The 24311-nt window shown below is 42.6% G+C and overlaps 1 protein-coding gene across 2 annotated transcripts; it reads right to left on the reverse strand.

The window, feature by feature from the left end:
• Positions 1–3309: 3309 nt before the first annotated feature.
• syt3 (synaptotagmin III) lies at positions 3310–24311 on the reverse strand. Of its 2 annotated transcripts, none has more exons than XM_079282286.1 (11): positions 24104–24311; positions 19229–19624; positions 18304–18412; positions 17832–18008; positions 14474–14600; positions 12466–12684; positions 10052–10172; positions 8490–8661; positions 7643–7772; positions 6708–6801; positions 3310–6274 (listed from the first exon to the last, which is right to left on the reverse strand). In XM_079282286.1, the coding sequence occupies exons 1-10, from the start codon at positions 24252–24254 to the stop codon at positions 6712–6714; spliced, it is 1692 nt and encodes a 563-aa protein (XP_079138412.1). In that variant the 5' UTR covers positions 24255–24311; the 3' UTR covers positions 3310–6274; positions 6708–6711. The 2 variants fall into 2 exon arrangements, with proteins under 2 accessions (XP_079138412.1, XP_079138411.1); XM_079282285.1 differs by having other exon boundaries at positions 19217–19624.

Consider the following 24311-nt stretch of genomic DNA (forward strand, 5'->3'; position numbering starts at 1 on the left):
TCATCTCTGAATGATATCTTGTCTCCTCACTCTTCTAAAGTGCTCTGCTCGGCAGAGAGGTCAGCTGTTATCACATCTGCATTGTAATCTAATGGCCATCTTCAGATAGACAGAGCCAGGGACCTTTTTTCAGGTTAAAACTGAGAATATTAACTAGCACTACACAATTAGCACCTGACTTAAACAGAGAACACTTACAGAGACATGATCATCAGTTTTGCCCATGTTCAGGTTTGTCTTATTGAACAAACATGTTTGATTTGACGCGCAGCCAGTACTGGTCTGATACTCTGGTGGGGACAGATTTTAATCATGAACACGGAACACGTTCCTGACATTATGTGGACAGCGCAGAATTGATGCTGCTGAAAGACCTGCCAAACCACAGCCCTCTCTGATTAATGACCTTTAGCATGCTTCTTACAGTGAGCACATAGAAAATGAGGTGACATTTGAAACATGCACCATTCAAGGATCAGCCCATTCTGGATATATCCCCGGGAACATATTTCCGTTTGGCTGGGGCTATGAGAAAATAATGCAAGATGTGTTCACATAAAAATAAAAGGAAATGTATCAATATTATAACAATAATATTCTCTTCTTTAAAGTTAGAAACAGAGCTTTCTGCAAGAACACTCGTGATTTCTAAGTGCTGTTGAACCAGATATCCAGAAGATGTCAGCAAATATCTACAGTCTGGTCTTCATCAGAGAGGCAACGTTACAGATAGTAACTTAGGGCCTTGGTATGTACAGTATGTATATATTTAGACTGAGTAAAGTTACATAAAAGCTCAAGGGACAATAGTTCTGAAGGACTGATGGACTTCCTTAGAAAAATGTACCCTCTAACCATTATCTTAATGATATCTAAATGGACCTAAAATGTTGCTGATTTGCTACTTGAAACAATGAACCTGGTTGTCAGGTTTAGATGGTGTGCGTGAGTTCCCTATCATAGCTTTTCCATTCAAGATCTTCTCCTCAGCACCCATCCCCTCCAAATCCTCAGCGCTGAAAATAGAAACAGAGCGTAATGACTACAGCAGCAATCAGCATATTAACCTGCTGTCAGATCAGCGCTATGCACCAGCGGCTAACCATTCCGGCACTGTTTCTGTGGGTCCAACAACAGCATATCACAGTCAGCACAGCGTTGAGCAAAGGGCTCCAGACCTCATCAAACTCACCTCCAACAGAAACAATGCTCCTATCACTTTAACCCAAATTCTAGGAAGGGCAAGAACATGTGGGCTCAAGCGGCTTTTTTATCCAGGCATCGGTAAACAGGGCCTAAGAAAGGTTTCTCCTCGGGAAGTTTTATGCCCACATACACAGAGCTTTTTTATTCTGACTGAGCTTCGTGGCCAAAATCAAACTGATAGAATGGTTCGTGAAGATTTGTATATGTCTGTCAACACACACAGTGTCAGCAGTTGCCAAGCAATTACAGGAAGCCTGCTCTCTGGAAGTGCCTTTTGGAAAACCAGACAATGTTTTCTCTTTTTGTATTTTTTTTTGTGTTGGTCAGAGAACGACGTAATAAAATATGAATGAGAAATATGGTCGCTGCCTTGGCTGCTCCATGCCTGCGAGGTCCAGGTGGTGATACACTGACATGGGTTACCAGAAGAACCCAGAGTGTTTGGGCTGTACCCTCTCATGCCAGTCTCTGGGGCTCTTCAATCCAGTCTGGCACCGACACTGTGCAGTAGCAGTCTTGAGTGATGAAAAGGGCCTGCATTTTAACTTCCATTTCTAATTTGAGGCCATGACAGCAGAGGTGAAATGTCAAAGGATGTTTCACAGAAGTTTCTGTTTGTTCGGTGAATCTCATTAAGTTCATTCATGAAAGCAATGTCTAGAGAAGGTCAGCTCCTGGGGACCAGCTCCTGCATGCGCTCATTGAATTCATTATTTTGAAAGGTTTTGGGTATTATTTATAGTGTTTGAAAAAAATGTTAAAAACGGTATGCGTGGCATAATAAGTGCTCTTATAAAAAGGTCGGTTTCCCTCTGCGCAGCGCTTTTTAAGATGAGAAAACAAAAGTTTGGAGTTTCAGTCACGAAAGGTTTTCCCAATGTGTAGGTGCTGCAGGTAATGTCATCGAAGTGAATTTAAACATCACATAGATGTACATTTAGAGGGCAGATGTCAAGACAATTGTAACACCAAAGTATCACCCAAAGCTGTTGCAGGGAAATCCTAATGACTATGGAATCTAATCAGATATATTAAGAGCTAATGCCTTTCTGTCAGCTTACTTTAAATAAATCCCTCCAGTGTGATACAAACAGCTCGAGTGCACACACCTCCCCCAGTCTCTAACTTGCTCCCCCTCCCTCTCTGCCTCTTTCAGCTCACTGAACTGAGTGAAATGTCTTTCCGAATAAATGATTTTTTTTTTCTGCATGGTGGGAACGTTGCCATGGAGACAGCAGCCCCCCCCCCCCTCCACTTTTCTCTCAAAAGTCTACAGCGTTAACTGGTGCGTTGTCACGTGTGTATGTGCGCGTGTGTGTTTTGCTCTTCTTGAACTGTTAACACTGGCAGTATGCTGCCGGTGCCCCGTGATGAGTGTGTCTATATACAGAGCTATCCTCCTCCACCTCCTGTCTCCACTTCCACACACATCCTGTATGTAGCTATACCCCTCTCTTCTCCAGGTTTTCCCATTTGTGTCCTCCTCCTCCTCCACTCTGGCATTCTCTCGCTCTTCATCCTTCATTTGTTTCATCCTCTCCTACTCCTCCTTCTCTGTCATTCCCCTGCACATCTGAGCTCAGTCTTCGTCCTCCCTCTGCTGAAGTGCTGGAGCTGCAGGTCACTATTAGTTTGAGAGAGATAATAGCCACATGACAAATATGAGTTTTTAAAAAGTGTAGAAATAGGTATAGGCCAGATTGAGCAAGGCACACAGGGCAGGCAGCAGTGCTGCATTTTGCATTTAGGCAAAATGCAGCCACAATAAAGAATTCATGACACAGTGGCTGAATAATTGCACACGACTTACAGTAATGCACAGCAGAAAGTAAGAGAGCTTAGTGCTGAAAACAAAGTTGTGTTCAGGCTGCTTCTGTCCAGGTACAGCGTCTTACCTCCCATGCCTGAGTCAAAAATAGACTGTGTACATCGGAAATGCCCAGGGCCTTGCAAAATATAAATATAGCACACTGCCTGGGATGTGTGACAGTAGCTTCACCACCTCTCCTGCCTACCCACCCAGTGGATGAAAAGAAGTCAGAAACACGACGCTGGATGATACATATCATTTATTTCCATGACCATTGCTTCAGCCACACCGTTACTTACACATTCACCGATATCCTGCGCCCTGGCACAGCTGTCCCGACGGAAACAATCGCCCTGACTGAACCCCTCAATCAACTTCTCAGCCTTAACCAATAAAAAAGTAAACCTCTTGAACAAATTATATATATAAAAAACAATTGAAAATCAAAAAGAATACCAATTCAAGAAAGATAAATACAGCATAAACAATGTTTTTTCATCATCGTTGTTTTTGACCACAGAGATAAACAATTGCTGGGTCTCCATTTAGTCGTCATTAGTAGTATTAGTATCAAGTTCATTGTCAGATTTTGCTTAAAGCATCACTTATATAATTCTTCATTGCATCAAGTTGACATCATTCATGTTAATATAAGCATGCAAACATGTTTCCCCATGACCATTCAGAACTGCACTAACACGACAAGACAGCGAGAGAGAATAGAGAGGACGGAAGGGGGGTGTCATACACAGAAAGAAAGAGGGCAAGATGGAGGGATGTGAGATAGCAGAGGGAGCGATAGAAAAAAAGTAGAGAGAGAAATGGATAGGTGAGGGGGAAGGTAGAGTGAGGGGGGGGATTGCTGTAGAACAAAATGAGAGAATGAGTAATCAGACAGTAATTAGACAGAAAGAGAGGGAGGGGAGAGAGAATAAGGGAATGTGCTGGTTCCACAATGAGTTTTGTAATCTATCGCCAGGCAGTAACACAAGGACTAAATAGGGTAGACACCAGCAGAGAGAGAGAGAAAGGCTGGGAAAGAGAGAATTATGGGGCCTTGAGACCAATGAATCAATACCATATCTACTTATACAAGCTGGTCGATAATCCCCCAGCAGCACACAGAATACTTGCAGGTATGATGCGGGATGTGTCATCTCCCGTATACCCGATCAAGCACGCCGGTGAGTAAGAGAACGAAACTAGATCCCCCACCCTGAAACACACACGATCCTGCACAGACGGCGTGTGTGAGAGGATGAGAGAGAAACGGCAACGATAGCGATGCAAGAAGCTGTAGTGAGGTGTTGTACTGTTGTTCTGCTGAGGTTACAGTAGCAGTCGTAGTAGCAGTGACAGACATAAGTCTGTATCGCTTTTCACAGGAAGTGCAGAAATTCCAGGCGCTTATTTTCTCACAACACCTCCTCCTCCTTGTTGTCTTGCTTTAAGAGGGATCTAAATTTGTCATTATCTGTAGGCCGCAACAAATGATTCCTTCACGTAAACTCACCCCAACAATTCAATTTTCAATCACTGTGCCATCTTTTCTTTCCTTCGGACATACAGTACACAAATCACTGAAAGAAGTACACGATCAACACAGTTACTTACATCAGCCAAAGGGTTAGAGAGGAGAGGAGGGTTGAATGATTGGCAGCTGATTTCTGATTACGACACAGACAATACCAACTAATGTCTATGACAGACAGTGTTTCCCAACCTAGTGCAATGAGGCACGTATAGTACACACACACACATTCACACATACACACACACAAAATGGCTCTTTGTAAAGACACGGGACAGTAGACACATTTGGCTCAGAGACGAGCGTTTCTGTGTCTGTGGATGCCGGGATTTGGGGAGCGAGGGAGGCAAAGACAGAGAAAGGACGAGGGAGGGAGTGAGCACAGAAACGTGCCACACACAAGGTCACAGTGACACACGGGCATACACACACACACAGACACGCACAAATACAAAACAAACGCCCACAAACACGGAAACACACTAATAAAAGCAATACGGACATGTGTGTCCTTCTAAAGTCTTGTCAGGGACATGATCATTTTTTAGTTGAAGCTGGATGATGACTTCTTGAGAAAAGAAAAGAAAAACAGTCCTGGAATGATAGAAAAATAAAACAGAGTGGTGCTATCCTTCCCTGTGGGATACATCCTCTAGCGAGTGCACTCCAAACAGATGCTGGTCCGATCCTAAAGGCAGGTTTTGTTCAACCTGTGTAGTCCTACACTAGGAAAAGTCTGTCAGTTTGGCCAGAAAGCAGAGGACGATCAAATAGTCACACCATCGCATCTTCAGTGGACTGTAAAAATGGCATGAATAAACTCTTTTGCTGATGGATATATGTGTATTGTATCACAAAAACAACAAAAAACATGTATACTGATGAGCACCATGAGTATGGTAACAAAAAGCATGAGGAAGAGGATCACATTTCAAGGTTGCGTAACATGCTCAAACCGATGAGTCTGTCCTCATTTTTCGACTCCTCTGACATCAATAAAGACCACTGGACGCTTTGTCGTCTGTCCTCTGTGGAAAATAAGCGAGTTCAGTCTGAAACAAGAGGATGCGGAGCCTGGAGAAGGCGTCCAAAATGGCCGGGAGAATCCACCTCAAATTAGTTTGTCCTGCTAAGCACTGTGTGAGATGTTTTCCCATACAGTACGGCAGATGCTGTACACCAATATTGCAAAGAAAAATATCGACATAGTGATTTTCTTCTTTTATAGTCTGTACAAGGGCATGAACCTTTGGTCCTGGTTGAAATGGCCATTCTAGGATGGCTTTCTTTTTCTTTTTTTAACAAGCGAGAAAAGTTTGTTACATCACGCTCCTCCTAGATGAAATACTACACTAATCTGAAGCACACATGAAATATGCACATATTGCAAACTGTGTATTTGTGTGTGTGTGAGTGTGTGTGTGTGTGTAAGTTGTGTGTGTCTGTTCCCTTGCTAGATCCCACATTTACAGTTACGAAATCAGTCCTACTGTACCATTTAGTGTCTGCATGTGTTTGTAAATGTGTGGTCTGATGCTCAAAAGTGTAGCTTGTGATGGATATTGTTTGTTCTGCGCAGGACTTGAAGGATTCATTAGCATGAGCAAAACAGCACTAGCAGTTGGACACAAGCAGTGTCTCCGCGTCTCTCTTTCTTTGATGGAGAGAATTATTCACAGATGAGAGGAAAGAAAATAAAAGTCTGGAGCTGGAGAGATGATAACGACCTGAGGAAAGAGAATAAGGGAGAAGAGGCAGATTAAGCAAGAGAAACAGCAGGGGGCGAGAGAATATATAAACACTATGCAGTAATGTAAGTGTGGAGGGAGGGGGGGGGATGCATTACATAACCCAAAACATCAAGACTATACAGATGCTTCTGATGGCACCACAGCCTTCACTTTATCACACAGGTCATGCCTTTAAAGGCTTCCTCTGTGAATCTGACTGGAGAGCATTTGATGCACAGTATACGGATGCACTTCAAGGTTCCAATACAGTGAGGCCTGTTTGCAAGCAGAAATCAAGGAGAAATTGGATTGTATGTGGACTAGTGAGGTACATTCCAATGCACTGTTGCCTAAAAGTAGTCACACAGTGTGTGTGAAAGCATGCAGATAAGAGAAAGAAACAGTCTGATCGACACAAAGAGAGGCTCACAGTTTTAATCGGAGTGAGGACTGTCCACCACGATGTTCGGCTTAGGGGAGGATGCCGTAGCAGTCTTAGACACGAATGTACCAATTGCCTTTTCCTGCAGGGAAATACAAATTTTGATTCAGAAATACAGATAATTAATACAGAATTGTTAATTATTCATGATGAAAAGAAACACTTTTTAAACAATGAGTTGAAATAAATGAAAGGTTGATGAAATGGTATCATATTTAAGCTGGTTTCATTTCACTAGTATTAGGAATAATATGCCTGTAATGCTAAAAATTCAACAAGATAATCACGATGCATTTTCTAAAAACAAATCCCTATATCTCACTGAAATGTTACTTGTTAATTGGTTGTGTCTTATATTAGAAATATTTCAGAAGGAAAGAATTATATTTATAACTCGCAGCTTCAGTTAGTAATTGCTTTTCTTTTGATTAAGGTTTGGCAAGCACACCAATTCGCTTTTTAAAAATGATTCATTGGTACAGATGAATTCCCCAAAAACATATAAATTAATTAAAATGCGTTCTATATAATGGCCCATTCAGCTTATTGAGCTCATTTAATTTGAAAATGTAGAAAATTCTTTTGCTAATACTTAAAAACTTTTATGTGAACATGACACTTTAATGTTTCTGTACTAGTACTTCTATAGGTATATCACTACTACTATACTGCTGTTCTTAAAACGTTACTGCTGCTGCTTTCACTACTTCTAATAATAACGATCATCAATTGTTAAAATAATTTTGGTTATCAGGCCCAGAACCAACAGAAGAACTGAACATAACGTATGTGGTGGGAAATGACACATGAATGCACACACACACACACAGACACACACACACACACACACACACACACACACACACACACACACACACACACACACACACACACACAAACACACATGATCCTGTGCTCATTACCTCCACAAGCTGATGCCAGTGCTCTATTGGTTTGCGTGGATTGGCCAGCATGGCCGTCCAGTGCTCCCTCCCTGGACCGTCAGCTTCGCTGCCCACACGACACATCCCTATAACCTCGTTATGACCAATACTGACATGCAGCAAAGGATGGAAGCAAGGACAGGAGAGACAGAGAGAAATAACAAGGCAGAGAGGGAGGTGAATGGAGGAAGGGAGAGGGCGAGGAAATAATAAAGCAGGGGGAGAGAGAGAGAGAGAGAGAGAGGGAGACAGGGCTCGTAAGAAACAGGCAGACAGAGTCTCATTTATCAACCTTGACTACAGGTAAAGAGTACAGTTGCTGAGGAAGGATATTAAATAGCAGCTCACGAAGATACACAGCCCTGCATAAAAGCTTGATGTTAGCGGAGAAGCAGGCACGAACACAAACATACAGAAGCACACACCTATGGAGATGCCAAATGGAGGGCAGACTACATAATAGGGAGGCAGGGCATCTATACACAAACACATCAAACAGCCAAGTGTTGCTGCAACCGTCAGACAGACGAACACTGGCAGGGTTACGCTTCTTCCGTCTCCATCAGCATAAATCATGCTTATTCATGAGGTGCTTGTCTGTGTAAAACAGGGAACGTCCACCAAGAGTCTGACTCATGAGGGAGCCCTCATCGTGTTCAACACAGCTGCAACACCATGAAAATGTGAGGACACAAAAGCAACAGCAAACATCACTCTGCTGTGTGCAGACACATATTCAGTGAGCAGCACACTTCACAGTAATGATCACTTTCATCTTAAATCCCCCGGAGTGTGCTACAATATAACAACACCTCAGCTTGCTCACCAGTCATAGTCCATCACGGCGATGATGATGGAGACACTTTCTATATTTTCATTGGGAATGTCAAACACCAGCGCCTCGTTGTACGTGGGGTTCAGCGTGTTCTTCTTAATAGAGGTCTTCCTCTTCTTTAGCCTTCGCCCGTCACAGATCAGAGAGGCCTTCACGTACGGGTCTGGAGGAGAGATAAGAGCGAGAGGAAGAGGAAGACAATGGGAGGCATGAGAAAAGAGAGAGGTATGGAAAAAAGGGAGTAGTGGGGGAGGAAGAAGGGAGGAAGAGAAGGAATTGGGATGAGAAGCAGTGAAGCAGAAAGAGAGAGGGAGCCAGAGAAAAAGGGGGAGAAAGCAGAGAGGAAAAAGATAAGCGGAGACGATAAGCTGCAAACGCTGTTAGGGATTGTGCTCACAGGTATCCGCGTCTGTAACACATAAAAGGCATGAAAATCAAGTCACCTTGGCAAAGCTGGATTAAGAACACAAAGGGAGAAAAGCAGCACAGGTTGAATCACTTCGGCTATCCATTCAACATGTGCCGCTCGCTGGCAGCAGCCAGGGAAAACAAACACACCCACGACTCCATTTTAAGCTGCATATTAAAGCATCTTCAAGGCACTGCAATCATCCGGGGATCACCGTGGCAATAATTACACCGTGCGGTCATTAGCGTTTGAAATCTCATTTAATCTGAGAGGAAATTGCCGTTGCAATCAAGTCTTTAAGTGACGGATTACTAAAGAATAAAACCCTTTATAATACTTCCGTTAATTCAATAGTAGCTTTAGCGATCACATTTCTTAACATCTGTCTCACGGGTAAAACTGTTGTTTTTGTCTTTTCACTGCAGACATGATTGGTGCTACACCTGCAAGCTGATTTTGATCGCAACAGAACACATTGTAACTCATTTTTACAGATTGTTTTGTTTGACAGTAATTAACTTCATAGCTTCGGGTAGTATATTCATTATGCATAAGTCCACTTCTAAGTCTTGAAGGATAGATCTAACTTCTGAATTCTATAGATTTCAAAATTAGAAACGATCAATCTGTCGATGCTCGATGCACTTCAGGAATTATTTAGCAAAGATTTATGATAATTGACTTTTTCTGCACTTCCCTTAACACACTTCATCTACTTCAGGTCGTGATTTACTCTGTTGTTGTTTTTTTAACAGACTTTTTGGTTTTACAGCAAAAGATGGGGATGCATTCCTCAGTCAGAACGCAACATGCTGTATCTTGCAGCTGCATTTCATTCTGCTCTGTTGAGGCTGTTGTAGGCGGAGAAAACTTCTTCATTTGGTGCTAAATAGAATTTAAATTATTATTTTATTCCAAAAAAAATGACACCATGTTTACTTGTTATGTTTACATATGAAAAATATATCTACTGCATGTTGGGCCAGACATAAACCTGAAATAACTCAAGGAATCCACATCTATCCCCAGTGGCTGTTTTTTAGACAGCTGTTCTCTGTCATTTCCATTTCCTGGCTTCCCAGAGACTGCTTGCTGGAGGTCATCAGCAGCATGATGTGTGTGTGTGTGTGTGTTAATACTTTACCTGAGAAGCCAGTCAGGTCCATGGCTTTGAGGTTGGTGGCCTTGATGACTGTCGCAGTGAGTCTGCCTGCAGTGGGCAGGTAACACAGCGAGAAATTAAGCTCTCCGAGATCAGCCTTCTCCTGTAGGTCACCACACACACACACACACACACACACACACACACACACACACACACACACACACACACACGCAGACAGAGAGACAGACAGACAGAGGGATCAAAAATGGAGCAAGGACGGTGTGATCACACACACATGGCATCAGAAACAGAGTGAGGCAGACAGACAGATGTCCTTGCTGCGCTGTGTTCTGATTGTTTTAGGCCAGAGAGGAGCTACATGTGTGACGGACGGCGGGTGACAGCAGGCATCCTAAGGCGGACAGGCAGAGTGTTTACGCAGAGGGGAAGTGCCGTCACTGGAAATGAATCAAATGGCAATCTGTCGATGTCCCCGAGTGGAGGAGAGCGTTAAGTAGAGGTGACGATTCTCCAGGCATTTTATACCCCCCCACTGTCTTCTCCATTTACTGATCTTCCCGCTGCCTGTGGTGTCTGTGGCACCACAGTAATGACACCGCTGTTATTCAGGTCACACTGTGGCACGATGACTCCCTTAGTGGCTTTAAACCTCACCAATCAATACTTCCCCGGGTGAAACACTGGAATACGCGAAGAGGCTGATACTTTAACCGAATTAAATATATGAAATATCCATGCCAAAACAATTCAAGACTTTGCTCTGTCTAATTTCCTAATAGCGTTCTATGAATATTTTGTATAAATCTACTTGGCAGTGGGTGATAAAAAGTTTGGATGTGGCCAGTCGTGCCTTTCCAGGAATCTATCTGGACTCTTCTGAGCTGTGCTTTTACATTACCAGACTCTGAATGAATCTATACTGCAGACCACTTCCAGTCTGAAGTGTAGATGTTCTCTTCATCCTCTCTACGCAGTATATGGTCTTCAGACAACAAACAATAATGTGCATGCTTCTCTGAGCGATTTGAAAGTAAAGACCATCATAATTTGAATCCTGTAAGGAAAGGCAAACTTAACCAACACAAGACACTTGATCTTGAAAATGGAATTACTTATGAATGGGTGGCATTGGAATATTTTATTTCATCAATCATCCATCTGAATTGATGTACTTTGTTTCCACTGAGCCCGGGAGTGGCCGTAGGGAGACAAATAAATATTGAGATCACGATTTACTTATTGGTGTGCACGAGATATATTTCAATTTGATTAAATCGTTCGTATGATTTAGATTTTTGAGTAATTTGTGTGCACTAATTCAACAATTACATAACTTTGGCAGTGCACAAGGCCAATTCATTCATTACAGCCGCCACCTGTTTCATGCACGTGACCGTGGTTGTATGGACAGATACTCGTACTTTGCTATGAACGAGGAGCTTGATTATATCGTTGGAAATATGCTGACTTGGAGGATTCGATTGACTTAATGAATGGGAAGGCCCTGGAAAACCGGTTACCGGTGGACTTGAGTCCGATGGTCAGCGGCTGCTCTGTTGGCTCTTTGTATAGGTACTATACTATACTATCTCTTTTGCTCACAAATCAACCAAAGCGTAGGAATGATTTTACGTGAAGCAAATTACATCTTGTGTGCACGATTTAACCAAAACGTGGCCTCGGTACATTTCTTTTTTTCTCTCTGGTCACTCCCCGGCTCCGTATAACTCCAGACTTTACATTTGCTCGTCTGAACTTCTACATAACCTCACAGGAAGGAGAAGCATTCGATTACATGAAGGCTCGGTTGATTATTATTGATTATTATGAACCTGATATTACGACTTCACCTGATCCAAATCCTGATCCAAAATCTGTTGAATTTTGGAAATAACAATACGGCTTGTTGAATATTGAAAACTTGAATTTTCTTAGTTTGTAAACCCTAAAATTACTTATATTTTTGAATCTTAGACGTGTATATATGCATGTACATCCTGTGTCCAGCTGTTAATGAGAATACATTCTCATTAATTCTGTAAACAACAACATATCAACATATTTGCTTTATATTATACTGGTATGTACCCACGTGTGCACAAATCTTATCGTATTCATATTTACCATTTGGCTTTATACTGCTGTACGATTTTATGAATTTCATTAATTTTTTCTTTCTTCTAAACTGTAATTCAGATTAATTTTCATACGATGAATGCATGCTCTTCTACTTGGAATGTAGAATTGAAAGTGTCACTTGTTTAATGTTTGATAAGCTCAATTCCTGGTTCTATCTTATTTACCACAGCTCAAGCCCATAATTTGAATCTGCAGTGGGCTGATATTGCCGCGAGGCTCATTCAAATTCCATCTAATCTAATCTAACGTGGGCTTCCGCTTCAATCATGTCTGCAGCAGAGCGTTGTCCTTACCGCGGTGCCCTCCACGATGTCCCTCCAAACGGGTTTGTCCCCGCTGCCCTCGCTGAAGTCCAGCAGGTTGTCCACCACTACCTGACCGATCAGGTCGTGCCTGGAGAAGCGGTCGAAGTCGTACACGGAGAAATGCAGCTTCCTGGAATGTAGCTCACTCAGCGGCACCCCGAACTGAAACGTCTCATTAAACACTGGGTTTAAGGTCTTTCTGTGGACCTGAGAGGGAGAGACAGACAGAGTTAGAATTTAGTAACACTTTACATTAAATACCACAAATTAAAGTCATTATTTTATATGGGACACCAATTGGTAGAAGGAATGAGGAGGGAACATACCCTACTGCATAATTACAGTGAAAAGGTTGCTAACATGGGACTACTTTTCTTTACAGCCCATACCACAGTCTTGCACTGTAATAAGGGCTCTTGCCCACATTTTCAATGATTTGTTTTGATCGTAAAGTACTAAGAGTAACGGCCACTACCTCTGCTAGAATTACTCATGTATACTTTTCAAAAATAGTTGCTACCACATGGAGGAAATAACATTTCATTGGTCAATATATTAACAACTGACCACATACGTCGTCCAATAACAGAAGGTTTGTGAGTGGAAGCCGTATCCGGCGTAATTGTTTGAGCATCAGATAGATTCAACATTGGACCCAAAAACTACATTACTGTTCCCCCGTATTTTATTATCATTGTAAAAATAAACATACGCATAACTATTTCATGGTTATAGCTACACATGTATCCCCCTCTCCCACTAATGTTTTTTTCCCAGCAACAAAAATATTGCACACTAAATTATTAATAATAACTACTATATATCTAAAACAATTCTTACACTACAATTCCCTCCATAATGTTTTGTTAATATGTCACAATTCTTAATTCAATTGAACTATTTCAAATACAATCGAAGCATCAACACTGTTTCCACATTCTATTTCACCAATCAAACCAACCGCATATTTTTCAAATCAGAAAATGCCGTCTGACGATTAATTTCCTGCTCATCATGTTTTAACACATTGCAGACAGCATTTCACTTTCAGTGTCCAAGCTATTTATTTTTTTACTATTTGTTGATTAACTGGTGGGATGTATTTTCTGTTCAGCATTTGATATAAATGCTGTCATGCAATAAAGCTGGTGATAATTAAAAGGTGACACACTCGATTTTCCAAATCTAACTTTTGTCACTGCGTCAGTGGGTCTGTCACTCCGGCTTATTAGCACTCGATGATTACTTGTTAGCTTTGGATTAAACATGCGGTTGATGGAGACATTGTGCCTTTAGAAACCAGAAACACAACGCTCTAACATCTACGAGGTGATGTCTGTTTCCCTTTTCAAATCAATTGGAGGGATGAAAGCGTGGCAAAATATGAGTGGTGTAAAAATTCCATGTGACTGAAATGAAACAATCATCGACACTCTAAACAAAAGAGGAGCAGTATTATGCAAATGATTGAAGCATTCACTCTTTTCAATGGCTGAAGGGGATTTTGTGATCTACAGGAGACAGTCACACAAAGGGGGAAACCAAGGGGGAGAAATTTCAAACTGGTACAGCTTCATTGTCACTGAAAGCTTCACAAGCTGCACAAAAGTACCAGTGATATTTATGGATTTCAAACTACTCACATTTGTAAAGGCTTCCGAGCTCATAAATCTTGACAGAATGAATGTAATAATAAAATGGGCTACGGGTACATTTCCTGGTACAGAATGTCCCGAAATGTACACAAATATTGACTCTACTGTCCTCAAATACCAGAATAACACACAGTAGTTGGTTAGCAGCGCCCTGTAATAGCCTGAAGCACATTATGTTGAATAAATTATGCCCCTGATTAGATTAGATTACATTAGTGAAACTGTGATGATTCCCCATGAGGAGGCTGGGTCATCAGAGCAGCAGGAAACAAGTGAGACCTGATGATGTTGTTTGAATGTTTGTTTACACGCAGGATACAGAAGAGTATGGTGGGACTCACCTTGGTCTGGAATTTTTTCTTCCTGTCTGGCAGTAGGTAGATCTTCACGTATGGGTCAGAGAAGCCATTGGCATCCTTCGCTGGCAGGTCCAGAGCTTTCAGGATCTTCACCACCAATTGCTCCGTACTGCAACACACACACACACACACACACACACACACACAAAAGAGCGAACTTCATGAGTTAGAGTTATTAGAGTTAGAGTTATTTATTTTGCACAATTCAAACAACAAAATTTAAAATAATCAAACATAACAGAAATAAATGAATCACAGTGCAGGAAGAGACAGAAAGCCAACTTGGCTAATTTGAAGCCTCCACCTATATAATAATGAAATTTTACAAAATTACAAAGAAAAAATTAAATATGCATGAGACATTACAATACAACAAAACAAAGAAATAAAGAAAAGGAAAAAAATAATAATAATGTAATTGTGTCGAGTGTGAGTGAGCGTGTGTGTGTGCATGTGTAATATAACAGCTAAAACAAGAAAGACATGAAAACTAATACATAAACAAACTGTTACAAAACAGCAATTAGATGTTCTTTTGAGGCTTTGACATGCTCATAAAAAGGCATAAAATGGCAGGGGTCGCACAAATTTACACAAATAATCGATGAGACCCAGACAGGATCAGCCCACACACACAAACACACACCTGCAGGCTTTTTACTCACATACTGGTGTAGGAGGTGCTGTGTCTCTGAGGCTAGGAACAGCCAAAATAGCATGTGTGTGTTTGTGTGTCATCCCTGCAGCTGTATCATGCACTATCATCAATGTTAAATGTAAGCACAAATGTACAACCAATGAGTCTGTCTCATGAATAATCTTCAACACAGTACCCTTTATTCTACACTCACTTTGGGCCATACATACAGAGCAGGAGCCACACTAAAACTCAACCCATGCTAGCATTGAGCTGATATTAACAGTCCGAACCCCAAAGTTAATCATATTACTTTGGTATAAAACAGAGAAAAGCAACAAATATTCAAATGTCAGAAGCTGGGACCAATGGACTGAACTTTTTTTTTGTATTTTTAAAAGTCAAACAATTATTTAACCAACCGATAAATCGAACTCATTCATTGTGTATGTACATATTTTATATTATATGTGGCAAAAAAAAGAAAGAGTTTCGGGCTTTAAGAAGAGTCTTCAAGTGTTCTTTTGCTAAAGAAAAGAATAATACATTGGGCTTAATTTTCTGGGATAATTGGCATAAAATGTTTAAAGAAATATGTATCCAGAAATGTAACGATCAGCAGCTTTTCTCTAAAAATAGAAATATTGATCCTCAACAAACCACTCAGACACTGACTCACTAATGTGCATGAAAGCACTGTAGCAGGAGCCTTTCTTTGTCACGCACACAAATATGCACACATGAACACACGCGTGAGCACACATAGTACACACGCCTTTACATTTGAATGCTCCATCCACAGACATTGCTGCTAATCACGCACCGTTCATTATGTATTTAATTAACAGAAGAAGATGAAGACGGCTTGGAGGCCTTTAATCAGACCTCATTAGACTGTGTCTCCCCGTGTTAACCAGTGTGTCAGCACTTCATTAACTGCTTGAGGTCAACGTGAACTTTGGAGCTGAGGAATGAACAGAGGCGCAGACGCCTACAGTGACCCTGGCAGTTATAACATCTTCTCTCCGTGTGTACCAATCACAAATAAGATACGCTTGGTGACAATACAACCACGGCCAATCCGGACACATGTTTACCTCTGAATCACATCCAATTAAGGCAATCGGATAAACATGCGCACTCTGCAATCACATCAAATCATGGAGACGATACACAGGCAAAGTTGCTGGGGGAAATTACATTTCCAGCTCAGCCAGATAAATATTGTAACGAGAAACCCGTGACCAATTTAAATATGTATCTAAGATCTTTAATTCAGTATGATTTTGAGACACGTTGGTGGCCACCGTGATAAGCCAGTGTGGCTCACGGCAATGCTCAGATACAGTAACTGGAAATGAAATTTTCCTGCACTCATGTGTCTTATAACCAAACAAGATGTGAGCCTGAACCCAAACCAAGTTTTTCACATAATCCACCAGGCCTATTACAGCTCAGGCACAGAGGGAAATTCACGGCCTTATTCCTGGCAGACAATGCCTGGAAGCTAGCTGTTATTCCCACAGTGGAAATGTGTCAGCTTTTAATGGGATTGTCAATAGAAATGGCTTTCCCACAGGATCTGTGGAAGATTGACATTGTTGTTCTGAATGTTACTCCCCAACATCTGGGTCTCACACATGAACATACCTATCGTATCAGGGTTTCAGTGCTAACACACCTCTACATGTGTGTATCTGCAAACATGCCCACACCTGCCTTCAGTCACTCCCTCCACTCTTCTACTCCTCTCAATAAAACAGCTCCCCTCAAGTGTAATGAAAGGCAACTACAGCACAACATAAATTATCTTGTGACTTTATAAATGGGAAATAAGGGACGCGTGAATAGTTTTCTTCATTAACCTCCCTGTCCGTCCAACTCCCTTGCTAATTCTCTGTATCTGTAACGCCAGCTATAACACGGTCTGGTGTTATTATGCGTTGACAGGGGCTGCTGTTTAAAGTGGCTCGCCATATATAATTCATGACTAAAACGGTCTCTCGCTCTCTTTCTTTTCTGACCATCAGCACTTTCGCCATGTTGTAATGTTTCTTCATGTCGAGGACGGGCAGAAATGGGGGACTGGCAGCTGAGCCGCAGACAGACAGACCGAGCAAGCGAGCTGCACACTCCTCCCCACAACCCACAGCCACTGACTTACAGTACATACACAATTCATAAACACTCTCGTTACCCAGTCCTCACAGCATGGCATTCACCAATGACGTACTTAAATTCTCCAGTCCAAGGAACAAAAAGAAAGTAACTACAGCCATCTGTGCCACACAGTACATAAAATGACATGGCCTGGCTTCCTCAGTGGCAGCCCTGCACATTCCTGGCTCACGCTTACGTGGGTTGTATAGGAATTACAGTGATTCACTTTCCGGAGGTATAAGTACGAACCTTGAATGAGAACCGCCGGTGCGTTTGGTGCTACAGCAATTAGACAATGGAAAAGAAGAACCATTGAGAAGTTAAGCTTCTATTTTGATCAAAGCAGGATGCGTGTGAGTCAGTGGGGCTACCCACACCATGCTAGTGCAGTTTCTTCAGGCTAACCTGGTGGTGATGTAATGGCCTCATTGTTTACGGTTAAAATTTAGATCTTTAAATTATTGTGGCAATCATGTAAAAAGTCTAAATTAGAGGACACTGACAGAGCGAGTAAGTTGTTTCAATGCGAGCTTGCTGACTTACTTGAAGGCGTAGCGCAGGAGGAAGCTGATTTTGCCGCAGTTGTCACCCTGTTTGCCTTCGCCCTGGTCGCCCTTGGGCCTGTAGAGCTCCGGTTTGATCTGCCCAATGCTGGTTACCTGCTCCTTCTCCTCGCCATGGAAATCAGGACTGGAGAGCTGGTGAGTCATGGGCTTGGGCCTAGACACATTAGAGCTCAGAGGGTGAATATTAAGTGAAGAGTGCAGCACATGCACACACACAGATCAAAAACAGATGCTATGCAACAGTGTGATTCAGCAGCAGAATCTGAGATGCAGCGTAAACCATTTAAATGGAGTTCACCCACTTTTTTGATTTGCATAACAGTACACACCTTTTTTACACATGCATGCATCAAATATCAAGTGTTATCAAATCAAGGCAAGTTGTGTGATGGTGCTTCTGGAGGACAAACCACAAATAGCCCCAGTACAATAACACACACGGTACTAACCGGGAGGTGACCTGCTGCTGGGAATGAGCGTTGGGCAGATCTTTATGGGGCTGGGCTCCAACCTCTGAGTTGGGGACATCTGGAGACATCTGACTCAGCTTCAGAGTTCCTAACAGAGTGAAATGAACAAAACAATCCTCAATGACTAACATGTCTCTTTTGTTCGTGCTATTGTGGCCGTCGTCATTACAACGGCTCAGATCAATGCCTTTTTTTGTAATGCAATGTCAGCATCATCGATCGAATTGATTGTACAGTGATAAACAGAAAAGAGAAGGGAAGGAATGATTAGATTAGATTAGATATATACTTTATTCATCCCCAAGGGGAAATATGTCCTGAATGAGTAGACATGTTTACAATAGCAGAACATGAGCCAGCATGACAGGCATATAACACAGAGGTATGAAAGAACTGCCATAAACTTTAACATAATAAATAAAATCAGAGTGAAAACGCATAGAGCTGGTTCATAAAACCAGGTCCTAAACATATCTCTGACATCGGTTTATGACAGTTAGTATCTATTTGTGAAAATGTCTTCTCTTACTGAATGCTGCTTATTTAAGTTCCTGTTAAACTTAAAAGGTCGATTCCAACCACTTCACCATCACAATCTTTCTGGGATGGATCTCTTACAGCTGAGTTAATCAATATGTTTATGTGTGTTTGTGCAATTAACACATTTGTAAATTGTAAGTGTTTAGTTAATAAAACAGAAAACAGAAAAAAAAGAAACATGACTCCAATGGCATCACAATTGTGTCTGTGTGTGAACTGTTAGCAATTGGGACTTGAATTCAGTATTAAATTCAGTACCATGTGAGTGTATTAAAATGAGACGTTATTGAACGAGGCATTACATTACTCTTGTAGTCAGACTGGGAGTAGTGTCTCCTTTCTGGGAACTTACTCCCTCTCTCACCAGCATTGTTGGGATAGGAGTCCATGTCCAGGTAGGACGGCTCCTGGGTCTCCTGTGGTCCCCCAACCACGCCTCCAACCTCCCCCCTCTCCAAACCCACCAGGTCAGAGAAATGGGGGTGGTGCTGGCCCTGCTGGCCCAGGGAGGGGTAGAGCGAGGAAGAGGAGTGGCCCTCCTTCCTCTGCAGCAATGGTGGTAAGAGTGACGAGCCCCCGGTGCCTCCGAGGCTTCCGACACCAGCGCTTCCAGGCAGCAACCCCGATGTCAGGCTCAGGCCTCCGCCCTCTTTGTCCCTCCATGGCAGCCAGCAGAGCTTCCAGGAGACAAAAAGGGAGACGGAGAGGAGGACGATGCCGCAGAATGTCACAATGACCGACAGCAGACTGACAGAGATCTCTACAGAGGACCAGAGGAAGACATGGAGGGGAGGGAAAAGAAAGTAAAGAGATGAAAAACAGAAGATTCAACAGACAAAAGGAAGCCTTAACGTCATCATTATAAAGTATGTGTTTACACAGAAAGAAAGAAATGGCATTTAAAAGAAGAGAATGTGGTTTTAACAAGAGCAACTAGCAGCTCTCTGAGGCTGTACTGGGGCACAGCAGTGCTTTGAGTTTAATGCTAACATGATGACGTTTAGAGGGTTTAATGTTTACCAGTTTCCTGTGAACACCTGCTAATCAGCACTAAACACGAACTACAGCTAAAGCTGACATGAATTCCAATAGTTTTACAAATCATGAACCAGAACATCAAATATTAACAAATAAAAACATTGACCTGAAGATGGTGCTAGATGAAAAGTAAGGGGATCAATAAAGTTATTACAGTTCATCCTGAAGGGGATGTGAATGGTAACCCATCTAGAGCACATGTCCAACTCTATGTGGTACTGCACAGCATTTTCATCCCTTGTCCCACATCCCTCATATTGAGACGATGTCCCACATTTAGTTTGGCTCTGGTCTTCAAAAGTCAAACCACTGCAGGACAGACCTTTTTCTAAAATCTGTCTTTAATCCAATGGCTGTGGAGAAAGCAGGGAAGGCTGTCAGCACTGGGGCTGTTTGAAAAGTCACAAGCTGTGTAGATTTAGGCAGAATGTGATGGAAATTAGCACACGGAAAAGGAAATGCAGAGACAACAAAGACCGGGAATTTGCTTATAACAGGGTGAAGCCGGTGTCCCACATTGTCCCGCACAAACACACTCTTTGTCCCACATTTGTTTTTTGGGATCTGGTCTGCCTCAACCCATCCAATAGCTGTTGAGACATTTCACTCAAACCCACAAATGTGAACCTCATGGTGATCCTGGAGGAATAAGTCAGGGGATCACCAAAGTCAGAATTAATTGTCTGAGACGAATGAATGTCTGTGAAAACCATCATTATAAACTACCCCATGCTGCTACCATGGCTAAAAACAGCCACACACCCTGTATTTAATTATCACATCATAAATATGCCCAACAAATCAACAGTAAGCCATTGCATGATCAACAATCCACACACACACGCCATCACAAGCTTCACGACAACATCTAAAAAAAACATCACAAATCACAGTGCAGGAGAAGGAACCCGCTGTAGGCGTAAATTGATGCAACCATCCCCTGAAGCTCACGTCCCACATTTAATTAATGTGCTTAAAATGGGGGCAAACGTTGGCAGAGGGGATATTCTTAGGAGAGGAGAGGAGGTGATGTAGGGGGTGGGGGGACACAATTGAGAACAAACACCCACAGTATTGTCTCTAATGTCATCCTGCATTTCCTCATACGTCTTTTAATCTGTGATGGCTCAAGGATTGTGTTTGTGGGGAGGATTGGATTGGAGGTTTGATGGGGGGGGGGGGGGGGAGATAGTGGGGGTGGGATGAATATGGGTCTGGCGAGGATGTGTGTGGGGAGGGTGGAGTATGACTCATCCGACTGAAAAAGTGTACAGAATATAAGAAACGCACGATTTCAGCACCAGACAGCCGGACAGTTCCAGCAACAGCCTCTGTCAAAGAGATCAGACACCAAAGACTCGATAGGGAACGTTTGTAGTTTTGTATATGTTTAGAAGTGCACAACTGCACATGTCGGAGCCTATGATACGTAAATTCATGAGTTCATACATTTGTAAATACCCGACAAATATTTCATGAAATATCATTTCATGATATTTATAAATAAATAGATGAAATATACAATCAATATTATAATTTTCCTGAGCCATTTGAAGTCTTCTTATGAATAGCATGTTTTCGGTCTGATGACTGTCTTGACAAAAGGACCAATAAGAGCCCAAATTAACTATCGGCCCACAGCCCTGAACATGAATATGCATAGGCTGTAAGTAGGCCGAGAGGACTAATTACGATACAGTGTGCAGATTTCGATAACCAAATAGGCTTCCCCGCCTTACAGCGTCTAACTGGAATTGTTTGCCTCTCGCCATCTTGGGCTCCGTCCAGATGAGGGCCACCACTTAACAAACCTTCGTGTCTGCAGGCAGGCCAATCATCACCAAAAAGGGGCATCCTGTTCTTTAAACTACTTTTCCTTCACTTTAGTTCAATTCAGAGTATCTTTATGGGCATTATAAAGCAATCAACACTGTTAAATCATACAAAAGTGAGTGGAATTGTCTATTTAACAGGCTGACAACCAGGCTTAGAGCAAATGAGTGAACACAAGACAACAGCAGCCAATCCTCCAGCCCTGGGGTACATCTTCTGGAATTCGGTTCGCTCTCCACCAGCCCTCTCTTTCTCTTTCACTCGCTTCTCTATATAATCCCCTCAAATATTCCTCATTCCTCGCTGTCATTTCTTTTCTCATGCTGTCTGCCTCTGCACGCTTTCTCCTCAGCGACTGTGTCTTTATTCATCGCCCCTACCATCTCTGCACCCCCCACCTCTTCTCTGCTTCTCCTTCTTTGCGCTGTCTTTGGTGAATTATTCATCAGTCTGTGTATGTCATTAATCAGCACAAATATATGATTGGGGGGCCGCCGAGTTGTGGGAGGGATACATCGATCTGTCGAGGTGCCGAACAAGACAGGGTGGGAAGTGAGGAACAAGGGATGGGAAGGGGGAGAAAAAAGGAGGAGAGAGCAAGGCAAGAGAGAATGTGACGATGGAGATCAGCAGACAGGAGAAGCTTAAAGTGATGGAGCGGAAGGAGAGGAAACGAGGGCAAAGGAAGGTAGGATAAAGTAGAAAACGGGACAGTAGTGATGAAGGGGAATAGAGTGAAATGAAAAACGATCCAAACCACAGAACGGCCAGCTGAGCCTGGAAAGACAGGGAGAGGGTTGAAAACAGATTGGTGCACATGTTGAACAGACATATAAGCTGACTGGGTTCATTCCCCCTTTTTTGTTTCCTCGGAGGAGGTAGGGGGAGGGGGAGGAAGGGAGGAGGGTTGATGAAGTCAAAAGAGTAGAAACCAAAGAGGCAACGGCAGAGAGAAAGAGAGAGCCATGGAACAGAGCGCTGGAAGAAAACAGCATGACAATGATTTAGAGCAAAACCTAAAGAGGGGAGGGGTTTAAGGATAAGAAAGGTTAATGTATTGATCTAGACGGGGAAAAACAAAGCGAGGAGGCAGAAGAGTAGGTTTTGTGTGGTTGGCAGATCAAGGTGCACTGATAAGACACGGCTGTGATAAAACGTGCATGGGGACTGTCGGGGGGCCAAACCACTCCCCTTCATTTGTCTCTCTTTAGGGCAGTTGCTGTACCTTCATGAGCAAAGATCCATCGCTAATCCACGAAGCATAAAAATGCGATTCAGCGGGTGGGTAGGTGGGTGGGTGGAAGGCCTCTGAAGTGCACCGTGAAGAGAGGCCGAGGCTTCCTGTCAATCAAGGACTGATGCAAGCCCACTGGGAGGCGTACATTGCTCCACATCAAACACATCTCCGCTGCTTACACAAGCCATTCGCTGACAGCTTTCGGCGGTCGCCTTCCTCAGAGGGTTCGGAGACTTCCGTCAGCAAACACCGAAAAATCACAGCTGGTAAGACCATATAAGACCATGGTGTGACATTTCTTCACAGAGCCATCCAAATCTCCAGAGGGAACATGCAGACAATCCTGTTTAACATACAATGAGCCAGAGATATCCACGCTAATCTGCAAAGCAGCGCATTGCACTTCCAAATGCTTCAATGAGAACCCACACACAATACTCTGCACACAATACAGTCCACTGCGCATGATGCACCTACTCAGTTTTGTAAAAAAAAACCTCTCAAACCTTAAAATCGAAAGCATGTCATGTTGCTGTGTCCGCAACTGCTGAGGCAAGAATGAAACATTTCTGCTGAAGATTTTGAAAGATAACATTTGGCGACAATATTCTTTTACCACTTTAATAACAACACATACCACATTTAAAATATCGTAAGTATGTTGTTTGCTCTTGTGTGTAAAAGCTTGATTCAGACCATAATGGGATCGTAAAAATCATCACTGGAGCTCATATTAAGAAAATTCCTTTTGAGTGGGTGATCAGTTCCTCAAAGCAATTCCCCAAATCTTTTAGGTATCAAAGACTTGTAGGCTTGAAAGGTGTCTATTAAGTTCACAGTTTCCTCCTTCATATAGAAGCAGCTGTGGTCTGCTTGGATATATTAAATTGTAGTAGTTATATAATGATGTGAAACACTGAGCATATAGGCAGATGCAGTGGTGTATTCTGCAGGACGTTTTGAAACTATTTCCATTTTAAAAGCTTGTTATCTTTGGAGAACATGAACTGACATAAATCCAGCTGACCACAGCCACTCTGTTTTTTTTAAGGAGAAAACGATCAATTGTATAAGCCTTTGGTGCCGACATTGTAAAAAAGATTGATGATTAGCTCCCAATGTGTGAGTTACCTGCGTCCACCTGTCCGGTGCGACCTCTCAGCAGGTAGCTGAACTCCTGGCAGCGTTCACTCTGGCTGTAACCTCTCGGGGAGTTGAAGCACAGCTCTTCCACCAGCACCAGCGCCTTCTTACACAGGTCTTCATCCCAGTCCCCCGACATCCTCCAATCCGCATCGCACTCTCACCAGCAGTCAGCCAATGACGGCGCAGCCCTCGC

Source organism: Melanostigma gelatinosum (assembly GCF_949748355.1).
Source record: "Melanostigma gelatinosum genome assembly, chromosome: 13".
NCBI lineage: Eukaryota > Metazoa > Chordata > Actinopteri > Perciformes > Zoarcidae > Melanostigma > Melanostigma gelatinosum.

Coding starts and splice junctions, on each gene's coding strand:
- syt3 (XM_079282285.1), bottom strand. CDS start 24,254: ATGTCGGGGGACTGGGATGAAGACCTGTGTAAGAAGGCGCTGGTGCTG. Junction 18,009..18,303: donor CAGCAGCAGGTCACCTCCCG/GTTAGTACCGTG, acceptor TAATGTGTCTAG/GCCCAAGCCCATGACTCACC. Junction 14,601..17,831: donor CTCCTGCGCTACGCCTTCAA/GTAAGTCAGCAA, acceptor TGTGTGTTGCAG/TACGGAGCAATTGGTGGTGA.